General features: G+C 36.8%; 1 protein-coding gene and 1 long non-coding RNA gene across 2 annotated transcripts; one reads left to right on the top strand and one right to left on the bottom strand.

Moving 5' to 3' along the window:
* The first annotated feature begins 4,284 nt into the window (after positions 1-4,284).
* On the top strand, positions 4,285-5,767 carry LOC121901590. Its single transcript, XR_006097332.1, has 3 exons — positions 4,285-4,371; positions 4,573-4,622; positions 4,720-5,767. It is a non-coding gene; the product is annotated as an uncharacterized LOC121901590 (long non-coding RNA).
* A 289-nt stretch (positions 5,768-6,056) lies between these two features.
* LOC121901468 lies at positions 6,057-11,112 on the bottom strand. The gene is made up of 6 exons (XM_042418260.1): positions 11,035-11,112; positions 10,527-10,672; positions 10,042-10,380; positions 9,577-9,924; positions 7,232-7,348; positions 6,057-6,217 (listed from the first exon to the last, which is right to left on the bottom strand). Exons 2-6 carry the CDS (start codon positions 10,567-10,569, stop codon positions 6,057-6,059), a joined length of 1,008 nt encoding a protein of 335 aa, XP_042274194.1. The 5' UTR covers positions 10,570-10,672; positions 11,035-11,112.
* Positions 11,113-11,612: the final 500 nt, after the last annotated feature.

Below are 11,612 nucleotides of genomic sequence, written 5' to 3'. Positions count from 1 at the left end.
TTGAAATTATTGTTTGAAATGCTCATTTTAATTACAAGTAATGTCTATAAATACAAATTGTTTTTAAAGGTACAACCACAGACACATGAACAGACTTTAACAAGGAGGTCAAATAATAATCAGACAAACTTAACTTTCAGATCATGGTTCAAACCAACCAGGGTGGGACGAGTGAATGAGTAGCACTCCCCCTCTCACAGCAACTACCAATGAAAACAACACCTTACATTGAAAGCCCAACCACAATAACCTAACTTTCCATGCGTCATTTGTTGGCCAGTGTTGACTGTGAATGCGTGTTTATCTGTGTCTGTTTGTGTTGTGGTTGCAAGCAGTACTGCGCAAAAAGAAAAAGCAGAAAGTACAAAGCAGGACACAAAGTACATGAAAGTATTTACTGCGGGGCTTTTTTAAATTACATTTTACAGTTTTTCCTGTTGCTGTATCCACTTTGCTGGACACAGCATTGTGTACAGTATGGTCATTTTGATGTTCAACACTTGTAGTAGTAAGAACAATTTTTTGTCAGACCGTCAGACTTAACCACAAACAGAAATGCAGAAAAGTGTTGCTGCAGTTTTGACCCTTTACATTATCAGTCTATCTAGTTTCATTCTCTATACAAATACACCTACATACAAGCAGGTGAAGGAAGTAGAGTGTTAGAAACCTCCACGTTTGTCTTTTTTTTGATACCAGAGCCTGTGGTGTTGCACTTGACTGCATTATCATGTCAGCTGGTTCTGTCTTGTTATTGTGAATGTGTCCACCACTGTTCATGTGGTAGCAAGGTGGCATTTTTACTGTTTTACTGCCTGTGAAAAGCTTTCTTTTGTTACAAAAAACAACCTTTTGGGATAGTCTCTCAATGATTAACATGCTGCCTCACAACACGGTCTTCAAGGGTTCAAAACTCAGCTGGGTTATTAGTGATTTTCTCCCCTTTTTGAGCCAGGAATTCTGCCTTCAGCTGAATTATTATTATTTTATTTGTGATTTTTCTCCCCTTTTCACACAAGCCCCTTTCCTCAGGTCAAAACATGCAGGTTAGTTGAGTAAGAAATTCTACACTATGTGCAGCTGAATTGGTTTCTGTGATAGCGCTGTGACAGAGTTGTGCTCTGCTCTCCTTTCACCAGCCCCCTGACTAGAATCATCAGCTCTTCCTGCTGATGTGACTGACAGGCACAGTGGGCGGGTCATCACTGATGATGTGGAACATCTGGATTGGCTGCCTCCCACAATATATAAGACAGCCCCTCTATCTTTTTCTGTCAGTGTGGCAAATGGCTGGATGCATTTTTTTTTTATTTTACATAATTTCCTATTCAACTGAGTGCTACAGACATTATTGCAGGATTTTACACCAGACATAGGCCTCTTTATTTACAGATATATCATATATTTTAAATTTTAATTTGATGGCTAGTGGCATCTATACCCCCTTTAAAATGAACATTTAGCAAGTGAAAAGTTTGTTGTAATCTTATCTTCTGTTTGTTGAGTCATCTGACTTTTACTAAAAGACTGCAGTGATGTACAGAAAGAGCAAATTGCATGTATTTTGATCAAATCCAACCTAAGCCCAACCTTGGAATTGTTGGTGTCATGCTTCAGTAAAAAAGTATTTGATCACTAAAAGACATCACTATATCATATTTAGTGCTAATTAAAGAGCAATATTGTCATCCTTTATATGAATCCTACCATTCTAAGATGCATATGTTGAGCATATGGTGTCACTATGTAGTTTGTTTCAGCAACCAGGCTTCATTCGGCCTGCCTCAGCTTCACCTCTTTGCCCATTTTGGATTAGCCAGGAGTCAGGCGGAGTCAGGCAGTGCCAAGATGGTGATGGCCAGAGCCGCCAACTTTGATCTTCAGAACCACTCTTCAGAACTCAGTGGATGACATCACAGTGGCTACGTCCATCTTTTTTATAGTCTATGGTCACAAATCATGCTCATAGGCCCGCCCCTCAAAGTCAGATTTTCAACAAGCACAGAGAAACTTTCCTTCTTCAGTAGATAAATTTGAAAACAGCCTTCTAGTGTCAAACTCTGCACAGTGAAGGCCAAACATCCAACTTAAGGAACCAAGAAGCAAAACCTATTTTCGAGTGGAGGGGGTCTTTAAGTTGCTGTAATAATGATAAAAAAAATGAACAACTGAAATCTCCACCATTAAACATAATCTTGGGTTTGCAGAATTACTCAACATCAAGGTTTTTTTTAAAAAGATATCTGAACATCTTTTGGTTTGATTTTGAGTTTGATAGGGTTAGTATAGACCAAACAATGAGATAAATTGTGCTGACACTATATCTCCCTATCAATCACAAAAACAGCACTTGCTATGAATTTTAGGGATTCTCAAAACCAGTCTACTGGCCAATAAATATTGTGGTAATGACAACAATGCTCTAAAAGTGACACCTCTTCGTCCTACAAATGAAAACCTGACAAATCCTCCTGACATTTCTTGACAGATTACCCTTTGATATAAAATTATGTCTAATTTATGGTGGTAATTGTGTGTGTCCTGAACAACTTGACCATAATTATCAGCTGAAAAGTCCATCCAAATATTGTAGAAAAAACTAGACAAAATGTTACGAACAGGAGTATTTGAGATTATTGTAGTTCACATCAAGATTGAATAAAATCATCTCTTGTGTTTACTCTCAGTGTCAGTAATAGAAACACACCATGAAACATGAAACAAAAGCTCACTGTTGGTGTTGTTTCATGTGTTTAAGTTGAAAAGATGTTTGATATTATTTCCGCTGTGGTAGTACACGGAAATGCCAACATAACAAGCAGCCAATCACATTGTTCTGGAATTGTTCCCTCCCATTTCATACGATTACATTAAGGCAGATCATCTTCTGATCCTGTTTAAATTAACTGCTGTCTTATGTGAATTTACAAGAAAATGCTGTTTGGATTTTATATCCTGCTCATGCTCAGAGTTGGGCGTAAGTATATAAAGTCAGCTTTACTCCAGATATATTTCAGTTATACTGTTATCTTCTTGCAGCAATTTAGCAGAAAGCATATATGATTCTATATATGTTGTTTATTATTGCTCTGTGTTTATTTTTATCTTTTTCTCAGGATGACAATCAGGATGACAGGGAGGAGAGTGGAGAGATGTGCAGGAGGACAATCAGATCTTTGTGACAAAGACTGTTGGTGTTGGAGATAATGTGACTCTGACATGTATCCGCCAGAGAGCTGAGTCTGAAACAACAACCTTGTTCTGGATCAGGCTTGTTTCTGGAAACGTACCTGAATTCTTGGGAGGAACATTAGCCTTTGATTATGATGGTGTTGATAAGACTAATGGCATTACAGCAAAACAAGAGCCTGGGACATTTGTCCTGCATATTGATAAAACTAAGCTAAGTGATACTGGACTTTATTACTGTATAAAAGTAAACCAACGTCATTTGACATTTTTGAACGGAACATTTCTGAGGATTGAAGGTAAGTAAAAATCAGCAAGCAAATATTTCACGTTCCTTAACGTAATCATCAGCTCATCTGCTTACATTCAACACCATTTATAAAAACAGTTTACATATTTACATTTTTATGTTTCCATAGATTATATGAAAGTGTTCTTCGTATAAGAATGAAGGTGTGTAACTGTTTTCATTAAAGTGAGTAAAACATGTTCATAATTTGTATTTTCATTTCCCCAGGACCAGAACCTGATATCACTGCCATCACTCAAGTCTTTCCATCTGATCCAGTCCATCCAGGAGACTCTGTGACTCTCCAGTGTTCAGTGCTCTCTGACTCTGAGAATAAAAAGTGTCCAGAAGAACACAGAGTGTACTGGTTCAGAGCTGGATCAGATGAATCTCATCCCAGTTTTATTTACGCTCATGGAAACAGTGGTGATGAATGTGAAAAGAGTCCTGAGACTCGCTCTCCACAGAAATGTGTCTACAGCTTCTCTAAGGAGGTCAGCTCCTCTGATGCTGGGACTTACTACTGTGCTGTGGCCACATGTGGAGAGATATTATTTGGAAATGGAACAAAACTCAACACTGAAGGTAAATTAATTTTGGTGAAATGATCATATTTGTGTGTGTTTTATCAGGAGTCAAGTACAATCCATTTAGATTAACTATCAAATAAATGTGTTTTTCATGTAACATCATCTTATCATAATACCAAAATGATTTATTACTTTTTCATAACGTTGACTAATTTCCTTCTTTTCATAAAACTTCAGTTGTCAGCAGTTGGGATTTACAGAAGGCCAACACAGTTATCTCTCTGCTGTGTGCTGCTTTGGCTATAAGTCTGGTTGCCTTCCTCATATATCGCATCAAGAACAAATCTTGTGATTGTTGTAACGGTAAGAGAAATTACTCAGACATCAATCTTTCAAACAGTATTTGATAAAAACTGTAACATCTTTAGATTCACATTAGAGTTGTGTATAAGTCATATTACTGGAACATTCATTTCCAGTAAAGTAAAACCAATGAAGCCTGTGTTGCTGATTATTTATCATTATTTTCTTGTGTAAATTATAATAATTATTTTTATAATAAAGCTGCCGCCGCTCTGCAAACACATGCTGAAACAGCCAGTGGTGGTCAGCAGGTAAGGAATTTAAAGATAAGATGTCACTCAAAAAGTTTTCAGCATGTTTTGTCTGTTTGCACCTTCTTATATTGACATGCATGATTTATTTCCTCAGATATATGAGGACTATTTGGTTTATTCTGCACCAACCAAGAAGACAACTGGCAAAGCAGGGAAAAGGAATGCAAAAACAAGGGAGGAAAATTGTGTCTTCACCAATGTCTTTTATTTACTTCAAAAACAGGAATGAATCATCATGAAAGTATTGACATTTAATAGTTAAACATTTTGGGATAATCTTTAGCATACCGTGTCTTTTAGACTTTAAATTTTGCGGATTTTTTTTTACTAAATTCCTCAAAGAAGCTTGTGATGACACCCAAACTGTCTTTTTAAACATTCATCTTAAAATGAATCATGAGGACGATTTCCTATTTGCCTCCTTTATCTGATTTGCATTTTTAAGGCTTGAACAATCCCCCTTTACCCACATATATTATCAATGCCAGGTCAAGGTATTATACTAAAAGAAATTGATGTTTGTTTATATGTTTTGCTTTTGTTTTACATAAACAAATGTACATTATGAATTTTTAAAAGAAAGGCATTTGAGATTATTGGCTTTTGTCAAGAACTGAATCTTTTAACTTTTGAGAGCACTTTGCCTGAAAATCTTCTGTGTACAAGATACAGAATACACGTGATGACTGATGCAAAACTGCCTCGTATTCTTTCTCTGTGCACATTATGGGGTGGCAGCTGAGAATAACATGTTACCCTAAAACAAGAAGAACTGTGAGTAGCAGTGTAAAGGTCCTTCTCTGCCTAAAGAGAGGGGATTTGCTGAGTGTGGTAATCTGATGTAACATCAGAGTATACACACTGTGTGTACTCTCTCCTCTTCTTATTCCCTCTTTTTACTTTACTTGTGGAAAAATCCAGCGCTGCATAGTTCACTACCTTTGCTTCACCATCCTGCGAAGAAATATCATAATGTTTGTGTGTTATTAAATTTTGGAGATAGTAAACAATAAAGTTATTTCCTTGGGTGGTTTATTTAATTAGTGTCATTAGCCTAAATGTGAAATGTGTTATTGATTATTCATTCTTCTGTCATGAAAGCAGCAGATGTGTTATATTATTGGACACAACTGCATTGAAAATGTGAGCAATATGCAGGTGGAAACAATATAATAAAGAGCTGACTTACTAAACAATCTGGTACACTTGTTCATTTACTTTATTATTTTTGGCCCTTAATAATGTTACTATAATATTTATATAGTGACATATCTGATTATTTACATTGCCTAAGAGAGCTTAACACACTTCTTTTAAAATATTCCTTTGATATTTCTCACTGATCTTTTATATATTTATATTTATATTTTTTTATATTTATACTTCTGGACTTTATCCATTTTTTTTATCATATAATAACAAACATTTGTGTCACTTAACAGTGAATTTATTAAAGTTTGCTTTATACCTCCTGGATTTAGCCAGTGCAAACAGGGCAACACACATATTTACCAGAAGCATAATTACCAGGTTGTTTGATTGTTCCACAGTTGGTTTTTCATGTCCAAGATCATGAGAAGCTCCTGTTGCTCCTGTTAATAAAAGCAAAACCTTGAGTGTGTACACAGTGGGAATGTTTACTGATGTCATATCAGTGTATTTGTGTCTCATTAAAAGACAGAAATGAACAAAAAAGAATTTGATCACATTGATAAGGTTGTGGTATTACAGTTAAACACTTGTGATGTGCCCAGCTTCAGTCCCTTGTGGCCCCTGAGCACTGAGTAGTCACTGGTGAAGAGCTTTGCTCATTAGAAACTAGACTGTAATGTCATGTAACATGTGAACTTAAAAGTTCATTACACATATATAAAAAGATTTACTCATCATTCACATGATGAACATTCATCAGACAATGGAAGTTACAAGCTAGTTTGGGAAATTGATATAATTAGAAATATAAATACTCTATAGTGAACTCATAAAATGGTCCACTACTTAAATGTTTACAAAATTGTAACAAAAAAAATGAATTTTTTTTTCTGATCTGATCTTTCTGATCTTATTCTGACACTTTTTAATTGTAATAGTGACCAACAATGAAAAATCAGCATCTAACCACTCATTGATGACACTGTTATTAGTCTTTGGGGCCATTTCTGAACAAACTATCGTGTCCAAAATCTTTATAATGAATAAACATGTCATCCAGTGCAACAGTATGGCTCATTCACATGTTTTTAATATTTTTTGGATAACTATGGAGGTCTATGGCACAGAGGAATAGGATTCAGATACACAGACAATACTTGTAAGTGGGATTAATTCATTGTTGGTGAGGTCTCTGTGCATGTCATTTGTTGACAATAAGACAAATATAGAAAATGGCCAGCCATGTCCTTTAAACTCAGATTCAAGGTGTTCACAGAGAAACTCTCCAACTTCAGCAGATTAATGTGAAACCAGCATTTGAGTGTCAAACTCTGCACATACCTCATTCTGCACAGTGAAGGTCCAACATCCAAGTGAAGCAACAAAAAGCAAAACATGTTTTTGAGTGGAGGAAAGTTTAACTGAAACAAAAAAGTAAAATATGGTGAACCTACCGTTGCAATGGTCACAAACTCTCCTCCCATTAATGTAGAAAATGAGGACTACAATCACAGTCACACAGCAGGCCAACAGCGCTCCAAGTAGAATGACAACTGGATCAAACTTTGATCCTGGAATCAAAAAAATTCCACAGAGACATTTAACATTATTTATTATTGGACTGTCAGGAGTAATCATTTGCTATTAGAAACTGAGTGATATTAATTACATTTTGTCAAAAATCTAAATTACCGTTGGAATGACTGTTAATTATTTTTACAGTATTTAGTCAAAAGTATCCTCTTGAGTATTATTTGAGTTTTGGGCAAAAGACTTGACAAATGCTGATAAACACAGTTTGATTTACAATAAAAATGCAATTTGAAATCAAATAAATGACATAACTTTCTACAAAAAGCATGTCTTATGGTTGAATTAATCCTTTTTCAGTATTTCTGAATAACAAACTTACACAATCGGATAATTATTGAAATTTTGTTTACTATTGGCATCATGTTTTTATTAACACGAAAATACCGGGCCCTATTTTTCAGGAGATGCAAAGACCAGCATAAGCCAGAGTCCTGCACCAGGTTGGGTAGCCACAGGTACCTGATGGGTAACCTGCAAAAACGTTGTGTAACGAGCAGTCATTAATACATTAGTATATGCAATCATTGTTAAGAGTGTGTGTATGTGAGAAAGAAAGAGAGAGAGAGAGAAGGAGAGAGAGAGGGCCATGGTATCTGCAACTGTGTATCTGTGTGTGCACCAGCATGTGTGGAATATAGTGATTGTGTGGTACTGACCCTCTTGCAGAGACACAGATAATGATTACGCAACGAGTAAAAATAAAGCACTTTAAAGCGAGTGACTGTGTAGCCTATGTGTTTAATCGCGGGTTGCGTCGTTTCACAGGTCTTTTAATTACGGGTCCGGGCGGGTCCGGACTTGACATGAGATAATTGCGGGTAACAAGTAAGTTATGGTTCTGAGCTTTGTGGGTGTGGGCAGGTTTGCAAAATTGGACCTGTGCAGAACTCTAGCGTAAGCAGCACTCCGACTGTTTGGTATTTTCCTGACCTTTGACCTTTGAACTCACTTTGCCCGTCTGTGTGGCAGAGTTTGTAGGAGAGTTGCAAACAGGTGTGAGGTTCATTCAAATGAAGGAGCACAAAGCGTTTTGTTCTATTTTGGTTGGAATTTGATTAGAATTATAGCTGAAATAATGTCGATCTGATGCATTCATATAAACACCTTCATCACCTTTTCTATCATTATTATAGTAGCCTAACCAACTGATATAAAATCCTAAACCATCTGTGTTTGGCTGCATATTTGTGGTGATGTGTGTTCATGCTGTGGCGCAGACATTTCCTGAAGAAAAGTTTTCCCTTTGTTCATCTCTCATTATCATGCTTAACTGTGATTGGCACAGCTGTTTCAGAGCTGAGAGCATGAATGTGACCGGCTGAGAAAGTATTTAATAATCACTACACCAACTGATCTTTATTTACCTTCACCCAGCCATTGTGCACTTGGTGCTGTTGCACATTCATGAACCAAAACAGCAGGTGAGCATGAAGACGCCCACACAGTCAGTGCACCCAAAGACCTACAATACTGCACTTGTTGTTGCACTTGTGTGGTTAAAGTAGGGCTCGAAGACACCTTCTTAGAAATCCCCTTCAGACATATTTTAAGAAATATAAAAAATACCTCATTGAAATCCTTGAAATAACATCTACTCCTTCTCCCTCATTAAAGGGATACTTAACATTTGTTGAAGTGGGGTTGTATGAGGTACATATCTACAGTCAGTGTAATACCTGCAGTGGATGGTTGTTCACCCCAAATTGGGGGTTATGGACCGCCATCTACTGCAGATTATACACTGACTGTGGATACCTCACACCTACCTACCAAATACTTCATACAACCCCACTTCAGAAAATGTAAAATATCCCTTTAAGAATCCAGAATCTATGAATATGCAAATAATGTTCATTTCAAAAGTTCAACTGCTGGATACAAGATGTTGTCAGTGTATTTGCACTCAAGGTTTCAAGTTTACACATCACACTTGTGTAAGATACAAACTGGACCAGAATTGGCTTCCAAACTAGTTGTAATGTCACAAGAAGTCTGCACGTATATCATTTTGCATGCAACGTTCAAACATCCAACTGACATAACGAGAAGAAGAACATATTTTTGAGTGGAGGGGAAATTTAAACTTTGGAGAAAGCAACAAACTAATAATACATTCTTAAAAAGCCAAAATCTAATATATTTTAACCAGGCTGAATATATTTATGCAAAATCTATTTATGATTTAAATACAAGTGTACATACATACTTGTGTCCACTTTAGTTCCTTCACCAAACAGGATTTCTCCACATGTGACCACAGCACAGTAGTAAGTCCCAGTATCAGAGGAGTCCTGTATAGTTTTGGACAGACTGTAGACACAGCTCCTTTTCACATGTTCATCACTCCTGTTCCTGTGAATGTAAATGACGCCTGGATGAAATCCTCCTGATCCAGCTCTGAACCAGTACACACTGTGTTCACCTGGACACCGATCTGTGTTTTCTGTTGTGTTCTTGGAGAGCAGTGAACATTGGAAAGTCAGTGCGTCTCCCAGCTGGACTGATGCTGTCTCCGGACTTTGTTTCACATAGACTGATTTCTGCTGATTGTTGTCTGTGTGATTCAGTAAAACAATATTAAAAAACACAACAAAAGGAATTCACAATCTAAATTATTTGAATGTCGTAAAAAGTTAAAAGATCATTGACATAAGGCAGAAATTATTTTTACCGTTCACAGCCAAGAATGTGCCATTGACGAATGTCTGTGAATATGACATTCCTTTCTGACAGAAATATGTTGCTTCATCCTCTTTGCTTACATTTCTTATGATGAGAGAATACTGAGCATCCCCTTTTGCGACTGTGAAATGTGACTTAAATTGTTCAGTGACTGTTATTTTGCCAACAAGTCCAGAAGCGACTGTTTGGCCCATATGTCCAAGAGGCTGCTTATACCAGGTAAAGAATTTGTCGTTGTCAGAAAATGGACATCGAAAAGTAACATTGTCACCAGGTTCAACCAAAATCAAAGGGATCAGGTGAGGAACCTCTGCAGTTTGAATCACAGCTGAAGAAAAACAAAAGAGACTTACTAGACAACAGCACTAAAACAATGAAAAATGTAAATTTTTACAAGGCCTTGTCTCATATGAATTACTATCACAGACTGCTCAGACTAAATGGTTTTTCACATGTAATGAGAATTGTACTTACACACTACAGTAAGAAGAATCAAAGCAGCCAGATGTCGGATCATTGTGGTACAGCACCCGTCTTTCACAAGTGATGTCTTCTCACCCAGATGGAAGGTTTGGTTACAAGGTGATCAAGGCTTACAAAATGGAAATCACAGTGATTGGCTGAAATGCAGAACATGAACTTCCCCTTAGACAAACTAGTGATCTATTTTCCATTGATAAGAGATGTACATGTACATAATTTTTGTGTTTGTATTGTTTCCAAAGCATTCTCTTTATTCTGACCACTTGAAGTATCATTAAATTCGATTTCCTGTTCTTGTGTTTAGCTTAGATTAGCACAATCACAGATGCCTTTGTCTAACAACTGTGTGAGTGTATGTAAAGATGGAGCTATGAAGCAATGTTTTTACCATTATGTTTGGATATTGCCACCTACCAACACATGCACACACGGCACATGCATGAAGATGCCCCGTGTACATTTCTTTTAAACAAAGAGTTATATTTTTATTGTTTCTTACCAGAACACATTGTGTGCTTCCTTGAGACATTCTGTAACTCTTTCCCTCTGTAACATTTGAAAAAAACATTTATTTAATACTTTGAAACCTGCATTATTTACAGCCACGTTTTTTAGCTAATAGTGATCTTCTTATTGTAGCAATGCTGTGTTTCAAGACACATTACCACCACAGAGTGTAGAAAAGCGTGAAACTGTCGGCACAAATGTGTAGGGGTGCCTGTAATGAAGCTTGAAATAACAAACACGATACTGTAACATGAAAACAATTCACACAGGCACACACAGCTGTTTTCAGTTATTTTGGCTAATTACGCACCTGCACAGGTTCCCCCTGGCAAGGTTAAAACTAAACTGGAGTGTACATGAGGACACTGGATTAACTGAAATAATTGCAATGATAAAAGAGCAGATGCAACAAAGCTAACAATAGAGTCACGTAGATGTCAAGCAAACAGCCTGTGGACACCCACACACATCTGAGAATCAGTCAGAATAAGTGAAATCACCTGTGTGGGTGTGCCATGGGTGTGCAGGGCTTTTGGGAAATTAGCTCACGCATTGGAGCTATTTACTGAA

This window comes from Thunnus maccoyii, chromosome 8 (genome assembly GCF_910596095.1).
Source record: "Thunnus maccoyii chromosome 8, fThuMac1.1, whole genome shotgun sequence".
NCBI classification, from domain to species: Eukaryota; Metazoa; Chordata; class Actinopteri; order Scombriformes; family Scombridae; genus Thunnus; species Thunnus maccoyii.
Note: the sequence above shows the minus strand (reverse complement) of the source record. Positions and strands in the feature narration are given on the sequence as shown.

Coding starts and splice junctions, on each gene's coding strand:
- LOC121901468 (XM_042418260.1), bottom strand. CDS start 10,569: ATGATCCGACATCTGGCTGCTTTGATTCTTCTTACTGTAGTGT. Junction 10,381..10,526: donor GATTCTTCTTACTGTAGTGT/GTAAGTACAATT, acceptor GTTTTTCTTCAG/CTGTGATTCAAACTGCAGAG. Junction 9,925..10,041: donor CACATTCTTGGCTGTGAACG/GTAAAAATAATT, acceptor TGAATCACACAG/ACAACAATCAGCAGAAATCA.